Raw genomic sequence first — 24,198 nt, 5'->3', positions numbered from 1 at the left:
TTTATTTATTTACCTAAACAATATTACTGCTTTTTATTCTCTAAAACTGTGCAAAAGAACAAAATATGACCAAAACTCATCTTTATTCTGATGTATGGAGGTTGAAGTGACATTATGTGGCTGTTTCTCATGGCTGCCAAATTACTACAAGCTACAACACACTCTGTATTCTTCTTGTGACCATCTTTTGTTTTGCCCCCCAATTATTACAGACGACAAAAATAGTGGTCTCTGCGGTCTGGGGACAATAGAGACAGCAGTGTTCATACTTGAAAGTTCAGGTTTCTTATCTGACAAATGAATGTGAACACTGTCTCATCATCGTTAAAAGGGGGTGATTTTTTTCTTTCTTGAACACACTTTGTTTGAAACAGAATCATTTCAGAAACTGGTCTAATAAATGTAAATTACTGAAACACCAGCCTCTCCAAGATGGGAAAAAGGGATTATTTTTCTTTTTGTAATATGACAGTCTTTTGTTTTTCATATTATGTTCTTTGCATTCAGAATTTGAGCTAATTTACTTAGATACTTGATACTTTATATTAGCCATTTAACTTTATAGTTTGTGCAGACAACCACTGACCTTGGGTTGAATGTCTAATCTGCTGCCAGCGTTGCTGAGACTATTACATGTTACAAACCAGGCCAAGAAGTATTAACATTGAACTGTATTGTATTATAGAGTGAATATTTGACCAAAACGAGGATTTGATCCTGTAATAATGGAATCAAATATGAAAATATGACCCAAGTGAGAAACTATCTTGAATAAATTGTCACTTCAACCCAGAAAAGTTAACATTGCCTTTTTTGCCCCCTTAGATATTCCTGACAATGAATGTATAAAATGAATATCAGCGACACCTAGCGGCCAAACACTTAACTAGATTAAAAAAGTGTAGTGAGGTGTAACTATAAATTTCGCTTTGTAACCGTTATTTTCTCAGCTGAGTGAGGCTGGGATAAAAACTTTTGTTATTTTTTGCTTGGTATATATTGATATAGCAAGTAAGAAAAACAGGCGTGTCAGAGAGTGAAATAAACTGATAAGCATCTGATTTATTTAAACAGGGACATTGTGTATGTCAGGGTCCTCTGACTGACCTTGTTTTCTTCGTTTTGTGATAAAATATTTCGACACTTTCACCTTTCAAAAAAACAACAGCCAGTGAAGTCAATTAGGCCTACACCTGAAAAAAATAATCAATTAGGCCTGAAAAATAAACCAATTAGGTCAACACCTGAAAACAGAATGAAAATAAATAATATGATAAGTCATTTAGGAGTATTTTGATATGATCTAAAATACTGTAATAACATACACAACTATATGATACAAGAAACACCATGGATCCCAGTGAACTTTGTGTCAGTTCTGTAACTTCAGGACATCTATAATTATCTGCCCTGCTGCGGATTAAACGTGCGCCACTTCTGGCTTGTGAAAGGCACACTTACACAAACCTTAGTCGGAGATCAGCTACAGGGTTAGAGCTGTAGCCTACTAGTAACCTCCCATTAGACTATAATTACTCACACGCCAGATTGCATCACTGCCTGTTGGCTTTAATGCACAAAAACAAAATGTTAACAAAATAACAAGAAAACTATTCTTTCAGAGGATTGTTGCAGGCTAATTAACAGAAAATTGTGAATGAAAATATGGATGCAGTTGATTTGTCTCCCCTTGTCTGCCGTAGTAGGGGTGGGCTTGTTCAGTGGTTGCGGCGCAGGCGTCAAACCCCGTCTCCGGGATTTTTTTGACCACAAATCCAACGCACCCAGTGAGCGCCAATGAGAAGGTGGAACAACAGGTAGGCGTCCTCCGACTGAGTCCCACAGCTCAGTCTGTCTGAGCCTTTTCAAGGAAGCGGCTCCACAAGACCACAACGTGAAACGAGACGTGAGCCACTCCACCCTGTGGGTTATTACTAATTGTGTGACTAGTTTAGACGAGCTTTACTGTTCTTAAGGTCGGACTATTTTTTTTGGCTGTGAGACTCTTCAGAGAGCTGATTTGAGGTTTTCTGACTCAGTGGTCCATTATCGGACAAGTCGCTGCTGTCAGAGTGAGGACATCTTTGTGCATGAACATGTTGATGGTAAGCAGTCTTAATTGACAAAAATGTTAACAAGCACATTGAAATGGTTACTTAAGGTTAAGGTTGCTTAAGTTTGCACTGAAGCCTCGTGGGATTTGCACATTTTATTTCAAATCAAGATAGAGCTGTTGCTGATGGCAGGATATTATTTGTGGTATCAATGCTTGCATAATGCAAGAAGTGTAGCAATATCTTGACTGTCCCACCATGTGACTCACAACAATAACGCCTCCATCATTTTATTATGTAAGGTTCTGGTCTGATTCAAATTCTGATAGAGAGCATACACCCACATTCAATGTAGATATAAAAAAAGAAAGAAAAAAAAGGAGAAAAAAAGTGTCTCTATCTCTCTGGTTTGTGGACACATTTCTAGCTCAAATGGTTTAATTGTGTTTAAGTGTGTTTTTTGTGACCAAATAACTGACTGTATCTAAATGAGATTTTTTTCCTTTATTATCCTCACAGCTGCCATATTGCCTTCAGTGTTAAAGTTTGGTCCTCCGAGGATAAAGAGAGGACAGACTGAGGCACAGCTGATCTGAAGAGGTCAGTCGCTCCCTGACCCAGGTCCCTCTGAAGGAGGACATGGAGGTCTTGCGGCGGTCTTCTGTGTTTGCCGCAGAGGTCCTGGATGTGTTTGACCGATCGTTTACTGAGAAGGAGCTGGTGTCTCAGTCCAAAGCCCTGTGTAGAGACTACATCCTCTCCAGGCTCAACCAGAATGGGCTGGGATGGTCCAAAACTGAACTCAATTTGTCTCCTTCAAATGCAGCGCTCTCTGAGGTGTCTTTGGTGCTCCTCTGTCTCGGTAAGAGAAATGTGAACTGCTGCACAGCCACAGAAAAGTAGTGAACATCGAAATTAATCAAATGAGCCACTTAAGGAGGCAAATTGGCATCTTTTAGCAGCACGTAAGCGTATCCAAGGCCATGGCTGTCATCTTTGTGGAGTTGATTGACTTTTCCTCATAAATGCAGGAGAAGATAGAATGTACTCTTATATTTTTTTGTGGGTTTTATTTGCTGCTAAGTTGCCATCTTTGACACTCATGGTAATGTCCTTGGTGGAAGTTTCAACTGTTGCAGCATACTATAAAACAAGAGGAGGGTCAACTTGGAAGACACAGACTCCATGTTTGATTCTACCAGTAAAAAATGACCAGTTAATGAGAGTAAAACATTAATCTAATAAAAGTTTTGTTGGGTTTTTTATTTTTATTTGCAGGTTTAGATTTTGATTTTAAGACTGTAGAAGCCTTTCTGAAGTCCTGCACAATATGAATGAGCCGCACTGTAATCTAACATGGAAAACAATCGATATATTGATATATCGTTAGACTTTCATTGTCTTGTGTGACTTCGACTGGAAGCCTGAGGGAGGTGACTGTTGTGATTGAGATGTGATCACTGCTATGGGTCAAAAGGCTTAGCTGCTGCTTTTTAACGTACTTCTGATTAGTAAGAAAGTTTGCAATCTGTGATGACTCAGCAGAGATGGAAAAGATAATTGATACACATCAGAAACCAGACTGATTACCTGTTTATCATTTTCTACTTGTATTGTATGTAGGGCTTTACAACAAATATCTAATTGCAATAATTTTTGACTGATTTTGCAGTTGGAGGTGTAGGTGTATATTTTTTCAGCTATTTAAATAAACAATTAAACACAATTATGTGTTAATTGAAGATTATGTGTTTGTGTGCTTGGACTTTTTGAGCCAGGTGATTACATCTGGAAGATTTATTTGACTTAACAAGTGTCCAGTTTGTTTTTAAGAGAAATCAGCAGTGAAACATGTTTTACTTAAATCTGTGACACTCACCGTTTAAGTTGGTCAAATGGTTAGATTTTATGGTAGTTTGCATTACCCAGAGTATTTGAATAGTTGGATTCAACTGACTGTGTTTTGGTTTAATTAATTCAGATTAACTGTGGTCTTCCTGTGCCCTTTTCTCTCTCTTTTTGTCTACGCTCTCCCTCTGTTACCTAGGTGACGAGCTGGAGTGCATACAGCCCAGTCTGTACAGGAACGTGGCACGGCAGCTTAACATTTCTGTTGCCATGGAGAACATGGTATCGGATGCCTTCATTGGCGTGGCAACAGAGATCTTCTCAACAGGTACAGTAACGTAACTGGCTCTGGACCTGAAGGTGTACGTGATAATGTATTACGCTGTATGCGATCCAAAGGCTGTCCTGCTGGAAACTAAACTAAAATGTAGTCTTCAGCCAGCTCAGGAAGTGTTTTACACTTCCGTGGTGTCTCTCAGACTACTGATGAAGGCAGTTACTGTGATTAATCGGGTGTTCCTGTGCAGTTTTCCATCAGGTCCCTTTGGCTGCGAGCTGCTTTCAGTTGAGAGTGAGTGGGTGTAAATCACACATACTGTAGGTGTAGTGAAATTTCATCCAAAACACATAATTGCTCCTACATCTACCCGGAAGTGCTAAGTTTAAACACTCCGTGGTTTCCTAAACAGATGGCATTGATTACTTTACAGTTTGAAGATATTTCGATTCTTTACCATCAGAACAAGAGTGTATTCCTTCTGTACTTTCTGGTTTGACTTGAGGCATTGTAAGGCTCAAACAATACCAGGTTTAAATAAAATTGCCTTTTTTCAGCCTGATGCTCTTTTGGAATTGCAGCTAGTTGCTGATTGTGTGATAATCTATCATTTCTTAATAGTGCTTAGTGTAAAACTGATTGTAAGATGCTGTTGGCATGTCATTACGTTTTGAATCACAAACATGGGCTGTGTCTAAAATCACTTCCTTATTCACTCTTACTTCTCCCTAGTTATCACTACACATTAAAATGTGCCAAGAGTGGCTGCACTGGCTTGATAGGCAGCGTAGTATATAATGGACACTCAGTAATTTACTCTATAGTGAGTAGTAAACTGAGATTTTGCATCTTGATTTTCACAGCTATATTATGTGAGGCAGTACGCTATGTTTTGTAGATGCCATGGACTTGACTTTCTTTGTTCCATTGTAGGAATTTATTAGGGCATTATGTAGCAGAAACATTTCAGACTCGAGACACTCAAATACAATTCACACACAGCCATGCTCTATTCCTAAATGTCTCCTTATTTACTTTAATGAATAGGCACATTAACTGTGGATGCAGATATTGTGATTTTACAAAAATATGGCTTATCTTGAGGTCCGTCTATGTCCTTTTCTGTCTGTCCTCTTCTGCTCTCATCATGAATTGGGTCCCAGTGTCTTTGATCTTTTTATTAGGGCTGGGCTATATATCGATATTGTATTGATAGCATGATATGAGACCAGATATTGTCCTAGATTTTGGATATTGTAATATCATGATATGTTGTAAGTATTTTCTTTTCTTGGTATTAAAGGCTGCATTACGGTAAAGTGATGTAATTTTCTGACCACCAGACTATTCCAGCTGTTTTATTATTTGGCTTTACCTACATACCCACATTATATCCACATTACTGATGTTTATTTCTCAAAATAATAATAATAATTATGTTAATGTTTTGTGAAAGCAACATTTGTGACCCCCTACAATATTGTTGCAGTATCAATATCGAGGTATTTGGTCAAAAATATTTAGATTTTTAATTTTTTCCGTATTGCCCAGCCCCACTTTTTAGGTATTTTAAACTTGGTCTTTAATTAGATTTGTGGTCTTTATCTGGTGTCAGCCTTTTGGTTTTATATCTTCTTGACCAAGTCCAGTCAGGATTTTTCATATTGTTCTTTATAGACATTGTTGGGTTTTCTAAAACTTTGAAGAGTATAAAATAGCAAGGGGATTATTTTAACGGATGAAAAAGGTGTGACGTGAGCATATTGAAGATTAATCCTGTTGCGTCTCTGAAAGGCGACATAAGCTTTATATGATGGTGCTTCTGATATCAGAGGTGTGTCACATACTCATCCCCACCATCATTTTTATGTTAACAAATGCTTCACTTCACTGGAACTTCTGGTCTGGTCTTGAACTTGTGGTCAAGAGCTCAGCTTTGTACACAGTCACAAGCAGCATTGACATGTTTAAGTATACAAAAAAAAAGCAACTGTATGTCCTCTATATGAGCCTTTGGGATAGATAAGTCTGGTTACAGTGTAAGGAACAACTCAGATCTGGCATATTTCCAGGAAAGATCAAAAACGGGCTTGCTTAATTTAATTTTCTTGCCTGTGTTCTAGCTTAACTTGTGCTTGTTTGGACGTCACTGGGATGTCATTTTTGGAAACAGCGTGGGATTCCTCCTGAAGAATAACAAACTGGTGAACCCAGGCTGCCCCAGCCTTCTGGGACGGGTCGAAAACCGGATAAAAATAGTAGAACCACATGTACGCTCTTTTTCCCTGCTGTCTGGAATTTGTTTTATAGCTACCAATTTAGCTTTTTGTCATTCCTTATCGAGCCTCCAAGTGCTTAACATAAATTTAGAGACCACAAAGGAATGATAATGTTCCCAAAGAGTGTACACATACTGGAGCATGTATCATAACAGCATATCTTTTTGGAGGCAGTTGCACAGCCATCTGTACTGTGGACTCCCTCAGTAAAATCAACATGGCTCGTCACTCCTCCATCTATCTTATCCTGCCTCCTACTTCTGTTCTTTCTCTTTCCGCCCTCCTCTCCTCCAGCTTTATCCCTCACAATCTTGTCTCTATTCTTGGCCAGCTTCTCAGTATAGAGTGAGACATGACGTGTACTGACAGTTTCCGCGGACAGTTATCTCATTTAAGCTTGCCTGGAGCTTTATCCACTTATAGCCACAGTCAGACACTGTAGGTCAGCTCTGAACAACGTTGACAATGAAAGCTGACCTAAAGGAGGCTAATACCATTAGGTCCTGCTGTGCATCACTGGCAGTCAAATTAACAATCCCTGCTGCCCTGGAAACAGTACCTAGAAATGACCAGATGCCTTTAATTGCCCTTAATTACCCAACTAGATTATCTAAAGGTCAGTTGAAGTAGAAAAAAGGACAAAGAATTATCTTATTTATAGCATCATGACTCAATTCTGTGTGTTGAATGCAAGATCATTTCCTAAACGCATTGAACTCTCCGCATGAGAAACTGCACCAGTATTTTTCACCCACCTCTCAGCTAAGGCAGCCTCACTCTGATCTTTTTTTATTTTACAACTGGCACATAAGGCAGTAAGATGTCTTATCAGCTACTTAACACATCAGATCAGTTTGTTGACTTAAACCGGGGGTTGTACCATTTATTTCAGTACAAGGTCCACCGACATGCTCCATGTCAGGTGACAAAATATGTAACAGACTTTGAGGAAACAGAAACTACAGTGCAAATTGGTATTAATGGTTGCCATGGACTGAAATTGGCACCCTCAAGAACAGGAAAGGAGTGTTTATAGTGGGATAAATATGGCACTTTATCGATTCCAGTCAGGAAATTCTGCTACCACGGAGGCTTAAAGGTCAAATCTTCTGGATGAAGTGTATCTTCTGCTTCTCACTTATCAAACAAGTACACTGTGACTGAAAGGCAGAATCAATATCTGCTTGCTGAAGTGTTATAATATAATATTTTGTTGGCTTTACGCTAAGAACAAGCATCAGTGCTTGATATGCATTAATAAAGACTTAAAACCTAACTGTTTTTTGTGCTATAGGTATAACGTGGGGAAAGGTGGTATCCATGTATGCAGTAGCCGGAGCCCTTGCAGTGGATTGTGTCAGACAAGGTCATCCGACCACAGTTCACATCTTAGTGGACAGTCTGGGCCAGTTTGTCCGGAAGTACCTGGTGCACTGGCTGAAGAGACGGGGAGGATGGGTAAGTGACCACTGCTATATGTGCTTATAATAATGATTGTTTAAAGCTGTGATATATGAGCGGCATTGTGAAGCAACGTTTTTACTTTTCATTGATACATGATGGTTCAATGTTGCTGCATGGTTGGTTTAATAGAGAGACATTTTGGACAAAGATTGAATGAAAGTTTGTATGAAGTTTTTTATGTTTTTTTCAGTTTTTGTTTTACTCTTGTTCGTAAGAAACATTATTTTATTTTGACTTTGCATTTTCACTGTTGAGATGACAAACTTCAACTTGAAAATAAGCATGGGGATATTTAAGACACTGCCTGCATCTAATTTATCTGGGGATGAAACATGGCAACAATCTGGTAATATACAGCATCACGATGAATACTTTATCTTGTTTGTGGATCAGAGCTCAGTTTGCTTACATAAGTTCTGATAATCAGAGGGGAGCTGCATGAAATCTGATGATAACTTGTTCAGGAAGGCCCAGTTATGTTCTTCCTGAAATAGCTTCCTGTTGGCTGATCTGATACAAAGATATCCTGTGATATTATTTGATACTGTGACTCTCTGTTGGTTAAAATACTTAATAAGGTCTTGTTATGCTTGACCCAGACAGACTTGTGTTATAAATGCCAGTCAGGCATACTTGAAATATTTGTTTCTTCAAACCAAAATAAGGCAAATTGAGTGTTTAAAAAAAAAAGGGGAGCATAACCTCATGTCTTAATCATTTTAGTGAATCTAATTTTATGATTTAATGTCTAAATTAAACTGCTGACACACTTCTGTGTGATTCCTTCATCAGTATGGATGTATTATTGTTTTCAATAAATACACATTTTAAGCAAAGAATAAACATCTAAATGCTGAAATTAATACATAAATATTTTCAGTTTTTTTCTTTGTCAAACATCTGGCCCATCCCTAATAAACTGTTCACGTGTTTCATATGTGAACATCAGTAAATTAATTTTGTAATTGGTGTTGGTAATTAAAGGAAATAATTTACAATAAATAATACATTTCTGCAAATCTATATTTATTTCTGTAGTTGACAGTTTGACTTTTGTACATTCATCTATGTATTTCTGAATTTATTTAGTTGTGTAACTTATTTAGTTATGTAACTTATTCAGTTATGTATTTATGTGTGTATGTTAATGAGGCTGAAGGTGCTACATTTCCTGTAAAGCACAAATCATCTGAGCAAACCAGGCAAAAGATATCAGTAGCATGTGCATCAGAGATGAGATCCGTCCTCACTTGTTGCAATGAAATTTCGTTGTATTTTTTTAAAATTTTTTTTACAATGACTATAAAAGGAATCTTGAATCAGTCAGCTCAGCTTTGTGCATCAGTAATAAGAGTAAGAGAGCAGGGTTGACTATAGTCCTGTGATCAGTTCAAATAATGATCACTCTGACAGAACACTCAATACAGAGTGAGTCTTAGAAAATGGAGAGACATCTGCTGATAGAAACAGATGGAAGAGCAGGGGGAGTTAGTATAGTTATAATCAGAATAAAAAGTTCTCTTAAAATCAAACATTCCAAAATAACAGTGGAAATGATATGTTTTTTTTTTTAATCAAATGTGGTTTAACCCATGTTATGTGATATGCTACACTTAAACAACAAACATTACTGGGACCACTACAGAAAATTGCAGATGAACATGTAATATCTAGGAATTCACATTATTGACACAACTGCTGACTATCTCTGTAACAAAGTGGCCATCATTTCACACATTGACCATACATAGCCCAGCTCTACACTAAGTTTTGACCTACTCTTGTTGTTGTTCTGATACACATGCAGCTCACATTTCAGTTAAATCTGTACACGTGTGGCAGTTTAGGATCTCAAAAGTGTTCATACCAGAGCCAGATACATACATAATACAATGTATTCCCTGATACATCATCAATATTGACACCAAATTCAAAATTTGACAATAAGTCATGTTTTGGCCTCCATACATAAGAGCTAACACCACAAATCTGTTTGACCTCGATTTGTTTTGGTGGAAAGAAACACGTTGCTGTTTCTTCTTCCTACTGATATCTGAAATGTGTTCGGTCAAGTATGTATTATATTTAATACTTGAAGTTTTATTGGAATGTCATTTTAAAAATATTTCTCAATTTGATTTTTCTAGGCGGAAATTACAAAATGTGTGGTGAAGAAGGATCTCACCCCAGAAAACCACTTGCTCTCCTCTGCCATAGAGTCTCTTAAGTACTTCCTCACCACAATGTACGTCTACATCATGAAGGAACCGTGAACAGCTGAGACATAGGAGAGCACCAGAGTCGTCATCGTGTTTGATATGAGATTTAAAATCTCAGACTTGTCAATAGAACATTGAGTGGAGATGGTCCCACTTCCAGCAGATATCACTCTGTTGCTGAATGGGCCATCAGCAAATGTTTCATCAGCATCGTATTTGTGTTATCTTGGTTTCAGACGAGTCTGTGAGTGATTATCCTTCATTCAGAGAGTAGTCACAGTGATATTTAAGAGCATATATGGCGGTGGTACAAGATTATCTCTTTACCTCTTCTTCATATTTCCAGTGCAGTATGTCAGCCTTCTTCAGTGTTGTAACTGTAATTCATGATGGTGTTCACTCCTGAGATAAACATCTGATGCTTAATGCCATGCTTGTCTCCGAAAATATACCCAAAGGAGTGACGGAGGTGAGAGCTATCATGTATGTTTGTTATAAAAATTGATGCTCTGCACATGCTCAGCTGGCTGGGTCTGAGTTTTTGTCTAAGTGAAGGTGGAAGTCAGTCTGAAAAGGACTGATATCAAATGAAAAAGCAAACATATTTCACTCAGGAGCGAGTTTATACCCAAGAACAATACCAGGCGGTAGTAACTGCTTACACTAAATGGCTATAATCTACGCTATTGTACTTCACCAAAGCACGTAAAGTGACCAAATATGATCCAAAATGTTGTCAACTATTAAAAACTTGACTGCAATTTTTGACAAGATTTACAAAGTAATGTTGGGTTGACTTTCAGTGCCCTTTTTTGGCCAAAGAACTTGACGACAGAAGAATGTTAAATCCTGAATGTGCAGGTTTTGATTCACTTGCAATCTGTAAATAGCTTATTTATGATTTTATATTTGGATTATTACTTTTAATTGAAGCCACAGCAGTATAAAGACGGCCACTACGACGGCTCTTCAGAATGGTTGTGTGGCATGCCTGAAAGTTGTCACTTTCACAGTGTTAATTTATAAATGTGTGTCTGAATGTTTTTTAAAATCCACAATAAACTTAAAATCTTAAACCATTGACTTTTTATTAGTGTCTATTTTATTGATGTTTTACCCTTCTGAATGAATGTCAGACAGCTTGACAATGACAAACCCTTAAAAGTTGAAAATAGTGGACTTTTCCTTTGTGGTAAATAACAAAAACTGGTGACCAGCAGATTAAGCTGCCATGTGAGTCAGTGGAGTTTAAGAATAAACTGCAAAAATGAGAAACAGGCAAAAACAATTTACAGGCAATTTTTAATTATTATTCAGAAGGAAGACTTCTTTGCAGTTTACAAGAAACATTAAATCCAGCAGGACAGAACACATGGACATATTGAAACAAATGAAAGCAACTCTGTAAACCTCAAAGTCATATTTTCTGGCATTAATCATACTTTTACATTCAATGTCATCCAGTATGAGAACAAATCCCTTTAACTCTGAATCTCCCTCCCTGCAGACAGTGCATTGACTCTAGAAAAAACACAGGTACTTTTCCTTTCAATTTTAGTGCAATGAAGGTTAAAGATAAGACAATGATATACTTAACACAAATTCATCATCTTTTACAACTTAAATATTAAATATCTGGACGATTCATATGAACACAATTAAAGCACCTATAAGTTTAACAATGTAATTTAAATACAATGTGAAATTAAATGTTTGAATTTGACTAACTTAAATCTTTTGTAACTGACACTCAGCTCAGATACCAACAAAGCTTCCTGGTTAATAACGTCTTTCAGTTTTTACTGCGTTTATGCAAACATTATTATTTATAATTACACTTAACTTTATTTAAATAATTAAATTAGAAAGTTATTTCCTACTAGTATAAATCTTTACCATCTGGGTCATCTGTCATTAATGATCTTTTTTAAGCAACATTTGTCATTTATTCTCCAAAGCCTGGGAGCCTGTTTGGGTCAAGATGACCGACGGTAGGTGATGTGCAAGTGCTGCATCAGTGACTGGTTGTCTGTTGCCATGGAAACTGTCTGCTCCAGTCTCCCATCTGGTCAGAGCTGAAACACTCGAGAGATCTGAAAGATGGAGGAGAGCAGGCGAGGTCATTGCAATTGAATTATTTTATCATTGAGAGGAGTCCTGTTAGTATTCTGCGGTCTTTGGTGAACAGTTATGCAAAGATTTATTGATCTAAGTGAATAAATGAGTAGAATATTATTGACAATTAGTGCAAGATTCAGGATCAAACTGTTATACCTGCTGTACATGCGGCTTCTTGGCAAAAGAGATCCTGCCCAGAGTCTGGCTTTGCAGGTTCAGCTGCTGCCCTGTCAGCTCTCCCTCCTCAATCTCCACCAGACCTGCACAAGAACACACACCGAGACTTAACACACTGTCTGCCATGAAAAAGTAGGTAAATAATACTTATTCTGACATTATATACACTCTGAATGTTTTACTTTATAATGGTAATGAAGTAAATGTCCTTATATCTTACTTTTGCATTCCTAAAATTATATTTGAAATGATTTGAAAACACTCAGCTTTCAAAATAATCAATTGCCTGATATATGTGTGACTGTCTGGTAACTACATTTCTGCATCATGTCTGCCTTTGTGTGGACTATGTTTGAGCATATGTATCATGGTATACCATGATTTTTTAGAAATTCGATGGTATGATTTTCAACACTGTCAAAAATGTAGACTCCGAATAAACCTGAAGTTTACAAGGAGCACTAGAAGGCAGCATGTAGTTCCTACTCTGACCACAAAGTGGCGCTGTCTGTATTTGCTCTAATTGTATCCTCAGGAAGTGAACACTGCAGAAGGATTGATTCAACATTTCTAACTTTGCTGAAAACTTTAGCAGAAATATGAGTTATTTGTGTCTTGTTATGTTTGTGGTGACTGAAACTAACAATAATTATCTTTGCTTGAGCTGATATTCATCTTGTGGCATCAGTAACTTTGTTCCTGGCATTTATTCAGCGGTTTCTCCACTGTGGGGAGTAAAGTGAGCTAAATATTCAAAATATATCAGCTATAAAACTGCACCTGAAATTTTACAATTAGCGCCCCATCGTCAGGAAGGTATGAAAGTATGAAACAGATACCGCCCAAGCCTACTACGAGCCTAATACCAGTCAGACCTCATATAATAAATGCAAAACACATTGTAAAATACAGTGTTTACTACTGTTAAATGACTACTAATACTGTAAAAACTCCCTGCTTCTAATAATAATTTAAAAACTGCAAAAAAATTCCAGAAAGCAGGGTTATGTCCAGTGAGATGAATATATCAAATATATCTACCTGAGTTCTGTGCAATGATGAATGCCACTCTGTTGGTTCCCGGCTGCATTCGGATGAAGCCACACTCTCTGTGCAGAGGCTTCTTCGACTCTGCATGGAAAGCATTGAACCTGTCAACAAAGTGAGGTGTCACCTGAGGACTGTCAAAACAGTTTCTACATGACAGGAATCAGGAGCAGTTTGTATTCCAGCCACTAGATACAAACATGGATAAAGAAATCACATTACTCTCTATCAGCAACATATTTGTGATCACCAGTCAACATGGCCCTTACAGAGACACAATTTACTGAAATGTAATAAAATTGTATTGAATTATCTTGACTGTTGGACTGTTTTGTCTCAGATTTTTTAACTTGCTCTTTTTGTCTCTGCTGTGCCTTTGTGCAAAGTAGATTTACCATAAAATTGAACTGAAGAATTTTTTATGAGCAAAAATGCAGCTGGGATGGGAAACAATATCTTATGCAATAATGAAGTCCTTCCATCTTCAAAATCTCACACACAGTTAAGCCACATGAGAGAACATACATACATACATACATACATACATACATACATACATACATACATACATACATACATACATACATACATACATACATACATACATACATACATACATACATACATACATACATACGAGCAAAGATTGATACTTGTCCTCATTTCTCCAGTGTTATGTCATAACTTTATTTTATGAAATAAAAGTCATACATTTGCCTCAGGGGGCTTTATAATCTGTATAGCAAAAAAACATATGATACCCTCGTTCCCAATAAGGAAAAACTTCCCCCGAAAAGCCCTTTTAAAGGTGACTCAATAAGACCAGCCGGACAGTCCCGGTGTCATGAGGTGAGTCGTGGTGGCCCAAGCATACATAGGTCCTGGTTTTAGTTCTTACGTTCACAGACAATGTAAAGTTGTTTCACTTACTTGCATAAATAACAAATGCCCGACCCTGCTGTCCGTGTCCTTATTTACTTTCACAGCCGCATTCCGCAAAGACTCGCCCTCCTCCGCCTCTTATTGGCTGGCACTCGCTTGCCTTCGTTGGTTCGATTGGTCAGAGGCAGAGTAGGGGCGGGTCTTCACGGAATGCAGGGGGGGGGGGGGGGGGGGTAAAAAAAACTTCTCAAGGACGCTTCATCTTTTATGACGGTCGGGCACACGTGCATTCTGGGAGATGTAGTTTACGCTGTAAAGGCATAAACGACCTTGAATGAACATGACTTTGGCTAATAATGATAATCTTTTCCTGAAATAATTTAGTACTGTCACAACACAAAGAGGCAGAAGGTGTTTGATAAAATAATGCACACTTTATTGACATCTTTCAGTGCACTCAGAATGGTCCATATGACAATTTTTGCTTCTTTACTTTAAACCTATCTATAAGGAATAACACATGGTCTGTGTTTTACAAAATCTGCAGACAAAAACACAGATATATCATTAAAACTCTTGAAAATGCACTGTTCTAAATATCCTGCACTTTGAACTTTGGGGACATTTTTTTATTTTTTTATTCCCTAATGAATGAGCATGTGGTCAGTGGTCTGGGAATCTGGTCTCTTAAGCCTTGCTCTTTTTGCAGTTCTTGAGAGCATCTGCCAGGGCATGCAGTGCCATGTCAGCATTAGCCTTCTCGCAGTTGTATCCCATCAATCCGATCCGCATCACCTAATGAAAAGAGTGGTGGAAAGTACATTATATTAGACTAGTGTGTGAAACCACGTCTCCAGTGACTCAGCAGGGTGATTCAGAAAGCTGTAAAAACACCAAACTGATGACGTTGCTCTTGTTGTAACTGTTCAATTTGTTTTTGTCAGGATTAATTTGGTGTGAAACTCAGTCTCGGGTACCAGAAATTGTATATTGTATATATAATTACATGAATCTGAATTGCTCCTCCTTGCTGTCACTCACCACAAAGCACACATGATGATCATGATGTCAGTGTTAAAGACACTTTATTCACTGTGCAGGGTTGAAAATGCTGACATTAACTCACCATGCCCAAAGAAGGGCCGAGGCCTCCAGTCATCTCCATCTGGTGGTGTTTCATGATGTAGGCCAGCATCTCCCTCCAGTCGTAGCCCTCAGGAATGGAAATGGTGGTAACTGAAGGAAGCCTCAAATCCTGCAGAACATTTAAAAAAATGTCTTTGGTCAACACAAGGAAATGTTTCCGTAATAACCTTATACGAAATATGACATACTGGGCTACATACTAACTATTTGTATGTATATTCTTGCTGTGGTTTGTTTTGATTATCCTTGATGTCCCGAATACTTCAGTCACACAGCATATTGTTTTCTTATTTCTCTTCCTTACCTTATCAGGGATGAAGAGGTTCAGACCCAAGTCCTCAAGTCCTTTGTAAAGGTAAGCTGCAACCTCCTTGTGTTTCCTCCAGGACTCCTCCAGCCCCTAGAGGGAGACAAAGATAAATGTTCAGCTAAAATAATCTGTTAAAAAATTAAGGGGAAGAGAGGTCTACTCAGACCTGCCAGCACCAGTAATGCCAACTCACAAGAGGCAAAAAAGGCAAGAATGACAATATGTTACCCTCCTTTTGAGATTTGTTGCTGTTACTGTTTGGCTTCATTTAAACCTAAATATTTTGCACAGTAATATCTATTTTTGATGATAATAACAATTTGAAGTGGAGTCTAAATATCATAAGACAAGTGTGGTCATGGAAGTTGGCATGGCTTGTTTAAATGACTTCAATATAGAATAGAGGCATTAATAGAGAAGTCAGTTCCTTTAGGTCATGTTGTAAAAAGTAATAATCTGCCCAAACAGTAGACGATGGTGAGTGCACAGTTCATGATTTGTCAAGTAAATGTGTCATGGAGTGAAAAGTGCCGAACTCCCTGCTGCAAATTCCAACTGTATGAATAAAACTTTAACAAAGGATTTCAAATTGAATTAATTTGAAAGACCTTTACCTTCTCAGCGAGAATTGCCAGACTTTCTCTCAAGGCAAAGAATCCAGACACTGGGCCAGTGTGGTGGTATCTAAAAAACAAACCACTCTTGATTAAATACAATTTTTTTACCAAGTGTAAACAAAAACCTTTCTCTGTTGAATTATGAAACCTTCAAGCACAGTGACACCCACAGAAGCTCTACATGAGTCACAACCTCAGTTAAATGATGGTTTAGGTGGTTATGAAGGAAACTAGGATACACATTTTTTGTCATGAATGATATTGCTATCGGATAGTGAACTTACGCTCTGGCTGGTTTGCCATCACAACCCCAGTAGTTGGACAAATGTGTCATGTCAAAGAGATAGGATACTGGTTTTGTTTTCCTGTTAAACATCTTGTGGCTGTGTGGAGGGAACAGAGAGACAAAGAGGTGGTTTTTCTTCATATTTTGTTCTTCATTTTTGGAAACATGCATGCAGGAACAAACACAGGCCCTCCTTACCATGCTCTGTCATTAAAAGAGATGGGTGCTGTGCCAGGAGGAGAGTTCAGAGCCTTCTGAGAACCAGTGTACAGGATGTCAATATCTAACAGCACAAAACAATAGGCCGGTTATATCACACACAATCACACAGTAGAAGACAGATTCATCTGATCTTATGTCACTGCCTTACTTTGCTTGTCCATAAAAATTGGTGCTGCCCCGAGTGATGCAACTGTGTCGACCAGGAAGAGGCAGTTATGTCTGGAGGGATATGACACATAGTGTGAAATAATATGACACTGTGCTGTGTAACCACATGTAGTATTGTGCTCTGAGACAGATACAGTAAGAGGCTCACTTTCTGCAGATGTCTCCAATGCCATCAACGGGGTGACAGAGACCAGCAGAGGACTCTCCATGTGTGAGGAAAAACAAGACAGGCTTGTGTTTTGCTATGGCCTGCACACAAAAGAAAGACGAAGGAGTTTAATTATACTGAGGTGAGTTCTTGATATTGAAAATGTGTAAAAAGTCATATTGGCGTAATAATTCAACAATAGTTAGAGCTGTTATATATGTATTTTTTATTGTGGTACCTTTAGTAAATTATGGGCTGGTATACAGACACTGTGCCTACCTGTTCAATTTCCTGATTGCTGAAATGTCTTCCAGGTGTTTTCACCAGTCTATGTACATTGGCACCTATAGAAAAACACAAAACAAACATTCATTATTTAATAATTAAGGAAATGAACGGTGGACAAATTAACAGATTCATATTGTATCAGTAGCCTATAGTTCTTATGTTCTCTTTGGAGACCCACTGTGTTCGTGCGTAAAACCGTGCGTAAAGACGCACCCATTCTTTCTGCAATTTCTGCAACGCGCTCCCCCCATATTCCGTTGATGCCGACGAGCACGCTCTCTCCGGGCTCCACCGTGTTGAATACCGCGCACTCCATAGCCGCGTGCCCGGAGCCACTCATCGATATAGTCATATTGTTCTCTGTCTGAAAGGCGTACTGGATCCCTCGCTTGATGTCATTCATGATCTGAGAAGCACAAATGAAAGCCATGATTTAGCCTAAATTGTCACCGAAAACTCAAAAACCGAAGTTTGATGTTTTTATCCATACCATGAATATCTATTGGCTGTAAATCTATTTAAAGTAAAATATTAAGGAATTAATTATTAGTTAATTAGCATGAATAATGTGTGCGCCACAACAAAGCATTAAGTTAAAGTTAGTCCGATAAAACCAATAGTATTCAAACCTTCAATCAAGCAGAAAGCAATCATAAATGTTAAAAATACATTTAAAATAATATTAATAATGATATAGGCTATAAAAGTACTTTTGCTCCAGACCAGCCAAAATGTGCCATAAAACGTAAATTAAAGTACCTGGACCTGCAGACTTTGACCCAAGTCCGGGTTGCTTGAGTAAAAGTTGTTTCTACCTTAAAGTAATTTCAATACAACTCAGTCTGAATGCCAAACTAAGCATTTACCTCATACATTTCTGGATGCAGGTGACCAATTATCGGCTTGCCCCCTGCTGCTAAGATACGTGGAGGAACGTTTGAGGGTCCCGGTCCGAACAGGTACCGGTAAGGCGCTTCTAGCGGCCGGAGCATGCATGCCGGTGGCGGGATGGTGACGGAGGACATGGAGCGGTCCAGTCGCTGCAGCTGGGGCGCGCACCTCGCGGCCAGGGGACTGTCGAGGGCTGCAGCTGCCTGCTGAGCGAGCAGCGCGCTCCGGCTGAACAAAGCCCGCTGCATCACGGATGGTGTCCTGGTTCCTGGGAAGCCTGCACCGAGTCAAATCACTAGGTCACAGACTGAAGCTGAACATGAGAGTTTTGGGTAAAGATTTAAAACAAACAGGTCTTTGACCCCACGGGGCGGTGTGCGTCACTTAACTGAGGGGTTGGCAAATGAGGGGCGCAATGGAATATCAAATTACTGTAGTAAAGGGAAACTTAATGTGTTTTTATAATGTATTATAATTTTATGTATTTCTTTTCTGCAAATACTAGCATGAATATTTTAAGTTATAAAACTAGAAACGTTCTCAAAATCTCAAGGCCTTTCTGCTGAGTTGGATAAAACTATATGTAGCACCTGCAAATACAAATCATATAAACACCAGGCAGCATCTACAGTGTCTTAACATTCAATCCCTATAAGTCAAACAATGCTTGATCTTTTTCGATCCAATGTTTTAATTTAAAAGATGTAATATTATAAGTGCATGTTAATTTTGTTATATTTTGGATCCATTTGGACTGTTGTGAATCATTCTGCTTTGGTCCATAGCATTTGGCTCTTGAACTCTTGTGGAAAACTTAGTACGTGCACTGGGCAGCTTACAAACCGGTTCAGGGTAGCTGGTAGGTGGTTTATTGATTTTGAGTGTCCCTGCAGTCACAGCAGCATTGGGTTTGTAAAGAGGAGTCTCCTCTCAGAGAGCCAATCTGCACTCACAGAGGAGGAGGGACAGGCAAATATACAGCCACAAACACACATGCTCACACATATCAACACATCAGCACACACCACAAAAATGATGTTTTATTGTGTAATGTGCAAAACTAAGCAACAGTACAGTTAAAAAATAAAAAGTGTGGTTTATTTTTTACATATAATATTAAACAAGTCAAACTAAAAAAACAGAACAGAAATACACAGAAATTCTCAATTAAAATAGAGACACGCAGTGGTTGTTTGATACATTACATATATAGGAACTCAAAACCTTGTTCGTGATGTTTGAGATGAGCACTTTCATTGGGATTGGTGTTGCTTTCCCAAATGTCATACAACAGTGACACATGCTCCCATGTAGATGTTTTTCTTTGTTACATTAATAAAAGAGCACTACTAAATTGACAATATGATCCTGAACTCAGATTATGTGGTCCTTATCTGACAACCTGTGAATGTGTCTATAGATCTTAACGTGCCCGGTTCTGTTTTAGGCACCTCACATCTGTTCTGCTGTGACTGGATCACTCCAGATTCAGTTTAGTGCCAAGTGTGTCCATGCCAAGTAAGAAAGGCCATGATAACAGTTGTGTAATATTGTAGTGGCTTGTAATTCCCAAAACAAAACATCGTAGTGAGAGGGAAGCATCAGCAAGTTTATGCTGTCAGTAATGAGTTCTGAGCATAATTATCTAATGATTAGCGCAAATAGAAATATGCAAAACTCTTTCCTCTCATTTTATTCTTACATAACAGTTTTTGTCAACGTGTTTTCCAACCAGAACATCATAAATATCAATGTCAGCCAGTTGTTGTTGTGAATGAAGGCTAAGTTATTAAGTATGAAGCGGAAGAAATCATTGCAAATGTGTTTTTATGAATGTTAAAGATTGATAGGAGTCATAATGACACCAAACATAAAATAACTCCAAACTCCAAACCATTCAGGTCAACCATTTACATATTCCTTATATATACATTTATACATTTGCCTTCTTTTAAATGTGAGAAAAGTTAGATTCATTATTTTTTAAATAGAAAATAAATAGAATTTCATACTTTTGGCTTCTTTTAAAAACTGTTAAGTCACAGTGAGCAGGGTCAGAATAAAGGTGCCCTGCTCTGAGTTTGACTTGGTCAATAATTACACCTCTGGCAAATAAATAGGACTCAGCTTTACCCCCTCATTGGCCTTTGCTCTGGACAGAACACTCAAAATCTGCCCAAACAGAGCAGGAGGAGGAGCTGGGGAGGGAGGAGAGAGAGAGAGAGAGAGAGAGAGAGAGAGAGAGAGAGAGAGAGAGAGAGAGAGAGAGAGAGAGAGAGAGAGAGAGAGATAGAGAGAGAGAGAGAGAGAGAGAGAGAGAGGAGAGAGAGAGAGAGAGAGAGAGAGAGAGAGAGAGAGAGAGAGAGAGAGAGAGAGAGAGAGAGAGAGAGAGAGAGAGATGTAATGCAAGTTCCTTCACAGGGGGAGTCATAAAACAAACAGCTGTGGTGCCATGGACATTTAAACAAGAATTAAACAGATTCAACCAATCTTATGCCAGTTTAAATGACAGCAATATAGGTATATTTTTAAATAAAATTTGAGTATTTCATAAAAAACTGAACAGTTTATATATGAAATTCTGAAATGGAAATTAAGATGAAAGTAGTTGAGGATCTTTGTCACTGAAGACATTTGACTTCAGGTGCAAATGATAAGAATGAATTATGGTAGAACAGCATTTAGCTGCTTCAGTTTCTGGGTCCTGGTGTTATGCATACATCGTTAACATTGTTAATGTTTTATTAGAAACTCCTGTGCTTTTGATACTAAGACAAGTCAAAGTCTGTTTTTAAAAAGGCAAATTGAGCATGACCTACTATTGAACGACCAATTTGGAGAGATAGTCAGTTAATTTTTCTTAACATGATCTAAAGTTCTTCATACTAATTAGTAACTGTTTAACCACTCAGTAATGTTTTCCCATTGGGTCATATGCTTTAGACATGGTTGCGTTTTATATGGATTAAGATGTTGGGTTACTTTCAAAAATAAAACACAATTTTTAAAAGTTGACTCTAAAGAGTGGATTTTTATTTTAAGATATTCTCCAGACATGTTTCTCGGATGCATACAAATACTTATCATAATTTGTGTTAATCCTTCCAATTATATCTAATCCATATCATATTAAATGTGCTAGCCTCTGCACATGCATGATTCTGCACAGTGAAGCTCAAACATACAAGTGAAGTAAAAATAAGAAAAGCACATTTTTGACTGACGGGGGACTAAACAGTAAATCAAAGCTGCAGAATCAAACCATCCAATTTTTTTAGTTTTAAACAGTAAAAAAATAAAAGACTAACAACTGCCATACTAAAATCATGATCATTTGATTTAATTTTAACCATTACATTTATACTCTGACTCATAATTAGTCTCTACACTGGTTCACATTCATAAATACCCCATCAGTCACTAATACATGTTTGATTAATCCTAAAACAACAAAACAATCAAATTTTGCATTAACAAAAATGTGTATCAGCTGCACAAAAATAAAAAAGATGCATTTTATTTCTATTTTTGTAAACTATAATTCACATTTAGGGAAAAGTCTGACTAAAAGAAATGTGTATATGGTGGTTTTTACCATTTAATATGAAACTGGGTTTGACCCTAAACAATATGTGAACGTTAGTTGTGTCATTTCAGGACATGAGGATGCCGTTTTACTTTACACAACTGTAATTTCTGAACACCTTCCTTATAATTTCCAACATGGTTCCTGGAGACACCTACAGTATGTAATTAGGTACTCGTTAAAAAACAGTGTTGAGGCAGTACACTTCCAGTTATTTGTGCCAGTACAACCTAGAGCATGTTTGTCAGTGTGCAGCTTGTCAAGTGAACATGCAAAATTGTAAAATTTCACCACAAGAGAGTAAAATAACCATTATTGAAATGAATGATTAATTATTTGGGTTTATAAGAAAGCTTTCTTTTAAGAAAAATCCTGTTTACCCAACATTTGTACATAGCTCTTAACAGCACTCTTCCACAGAAATGATTGGAAATGTTGGATCCCTACAGCCACAGTCAGATGTCTAGTTTCACTTAAAGAAGTGGTTTGATGACGTGTTTGAGTTTGTCCCTTAATAAAGGCAAATTTAACCAGTATTTAACATGTTACTATAATTCTCTCTCTCTGTCTCTTTCTTATTTTCAAATTCATATTTGCTTTACTGTGACAGTCATGGTCATGCTTGAGTGCAGTGTTGACAAAACAAGACTCACTATTTGAGCATAATTCAGAATGAAAGAAATAATAACACAACAGTCTCTTTGTTTCCTGACTCTGACATTTCTGTTCTCTTTGAGGCTCATACTCTAGTCTGTTATTGTCACCCATGATTTGTTTGTCTGAGGCCTATCATAGTCCATCTCTGTTGCTCTCCCTCCTCCTCCTCCTCCTCCTCCTCCTCTTCCTCCTCCGCTGTGTCTCTGTGCTGCATCGCGCTGCCTCATGGCTGCCTGCCGATGCTGCTGATGATGCTGATGCTGATGTCATCACCTCCTCCCAGCATCCCTGGCACAGCAGCACCGCCATTTCCCCTATTTTCAGACTGACCGACTGGCGGACGGACTGACGGCGGGCCTCTGGAGCATCCCGCACCCATCCGTCTGTTTATCCATCTGCCCATCGCTCCTCCCTCCTGCTGTCTCCCACTCTTCTCTCATTGACGCAGACTACCTCTCGCCTTCCCACGGCAGATCCTCCATGTATGGATGCGCCCAGAAAAGGGATGCTGTAGGCTGACCAAAGACAGAGAAAGGCGGAAAAAAATACAGGCTTCTGAGGAGAATCAAGAAGGATCCTGGCGCTGTTGTGAATGGGCAGAGGATTCACCCTCTGTGGTCGTCGAGTCTGAGCTGCTGAGGTAAGATACGGCTACTCCGCTCCCTGGATGAGATGTTTTTCACGGCACAGCATCGGTGCCAAAGGGTGTCACGCCTTGAGGAGGACAGTCGGTGTGTGTGTTTGTGATCTAGGGCCCTTTTGTACATGTGAGTCAGGTAAATAAAGACGCTGCGTCAGGTGCGTTTGATGTTTGACGTGTCTGCTGTCAACAATTGTTAAAAATCCATCTGTCGAGAAATTTACACCACTGGCCCTCCATATCAATTCGACAAAAGCCCCAAATGCAATTAAAGCTTTAATAATGTGCACTGACCTCCTTTCTGACGCAGTGTTTGCTGATTTGGTTTCTGTGCCGTTCATGTTTACGCGGCCTGCTTTTGAGGTGCGGCAAGCAAAGTAAGATGGAGGAGACAATATTTACATGGCTTATAGGCTATAAATCTGAACAGTCTCTACTGCTAATGTCACGTCAGATTTGTGTCCTCGCTGCATTTATTCTGGGCAGAGAATATGTTATAATAGAAGATGCTGAAGAGGAATTGTATGTTTCATCGGCTGAGGTTGGGTAGATGGATGGGATGTGCGCCGCGCAGTGTTGACGCAAATATATCGTCATAAAATCATTATACATGATCACGAAGAGAGAAAAAAATGAAGTCCAACCTAAGAGCTACCAACAAAACCTGCGGATTGTTGTAAAAAAAAAAATCGAGAAACAACAGAAGCTCAGCAGAATTTGAAGTAGCCTACAAGCAGGAACCTGTTTATCTGTTTTGGTGTGAAGCAGCGAGGAGATGCAGTTCATCACAAGGCCTCAACCGGGATAGATGAAGCAAGAGTAAGCAGCCATTTTACTGTATAATAACCGTAATGCTGCTGATGTTCCTGCCAAG

General features: G+C 38.4%; 3 protein-coding genes across 3 annotated transcripts; 1 reads left to right on the top strand and 2 right to left on the bottom strand.

The window, feature by feature from the left end:
* Positions 1-1,886: 1,886 nt before the first annotated feature.
* bokb (BCL2 family apoptosis regulator BOK b) lies at positions 1,887-11,252 on the top strand. The gene is made up of 5 exons (XM_062428907.1): positions 1,887-2,105; positions 2,574-2,916; positions 4,102-4,230; positions 7,753-7,916; positions 10,070-11,252. The coding sequence occupies exons 2-5, from the start codon at positions 2,694-2,696 to the stop codon at positions 10,193-10,195; spliced, it is 642 nt and encodes a 213-aa protein (XP_062284891.1). The 5' UTR covers positions 1,887-2,105; positions 2,574-2,693; the 3' UTR covers positions 10,196-11,252.
* A 186-nt stretch (positions 11,253-11,438) lies between these two features.
* On the bottom strand, positions 11,439-14,687 carry thap4 (THAP domain containing 4). Its single transcript, XM_062428200.1, is given in 5 exon segments — positions 11,439-12,234; positions 12,416-12,519; positions 13,478-13,587; positions 14,414-14,452; positions 14,650-14,687. Coding segments are annotated over 5 exon segments (408 nt in total). The 3' UTR covers positions 11,439-12,117.
* A 92-nt stretch (positions 14,688-14,779) lies between these two features.
* Positions 14,780-18,763, bottom strand: agxtb (alanine--glyoxylate and serine--pyruvate aminotransferase b). The gene is made up of 11 exons (XM_062428623.1): positions 18,417-18,763; positions 17,764-17,956; positions 17,542-17,606; positions 17,263-17,363; positions 17,095-17,165; positions 16,923-17,007; positions 16,723-16,821; positions 16,436-16,505; positions 15,816-15,911; positions 15,492-15,620; positions 14,780-15,160 (listed from the first exon to the last, which is right to left on the bottom strand). Exons 1-11 carry the CDS (start codon positions 18,687-18,689, stop codon positions 15,053-15,055), a joined length of 1,290 nt encoding a protein of 429 aa, XP_062284607.1. The 5' UTR covers positions 18,690-18,763; the 3' UTR covers positions 14,780-15,052.
* Between the last annotated feature and the right edge of the window lie 5,435 nt (positions 18,764-24,198).

Source organism: Scomber scombrus, chromosome 11, assembly GCF_963691925.1.
Source record: "Scomber scombrus chromosome 11, fScoSco1.1, whole genome shotgun sequence".
In the NCBI taxonomy this organism is placed as follows: domain Eukaryota; kingdom Metazoa; phylum Chordata; class Actinopteri; order Scombriformes; family Scombridae; genus Scomber; species Scomber scombrus.
Note: the sequence above shows the minus strand (reverse complement) of the source record. Positions and strands in the feature narration are given on the sequence as shown.

Bases quoted from the DNA above. Each gene is read 5' to 3' on its own strand.
- agxtb (XM_062428623.1), bottom strand. From the start codon at position 18,689: ATGCAGCGGGCTTTGTTCAGCCGGAGCGCGCTGCTCGCTCAGCAGGCA. The intron at 16,822-16,922 runs GTAAGGAGGGCC...CCCTCCACACAG, and splicing joins TCTTTTAATGACAGAGCATG to CCACAAGATGTTTAACAGGA. The intron at 15,621-15,815 runs GTAAGGAAGAGA...AATGTTCTGCAG, and splicing joins ACCTCTTCATCCCTGATAAG to GATTTGAGGCTTCCTTCAGT.
- bokb (XM_062428907.1), top strand. From the start codon at position 2,694: ATGGAGGTCTTGCGGCGGTCTTCTGTGTTTGCCGCAGAGGTCCTGGAT. The intron at 4,231-7,752 runs GTACAGTAACGT...TTTGTGCTATAG, and splicing joins AACAGAGATCTTCTCAACAG to GTATAACGTGGGGAAAGGTG. The intron at 7,917-10,069 runs GTAAGTGACCAC...TGATTTTTCTAG, and splicing joins TGAAGAGACGGGGAGGATGG to GCGGAAATTACAAAATGTGT.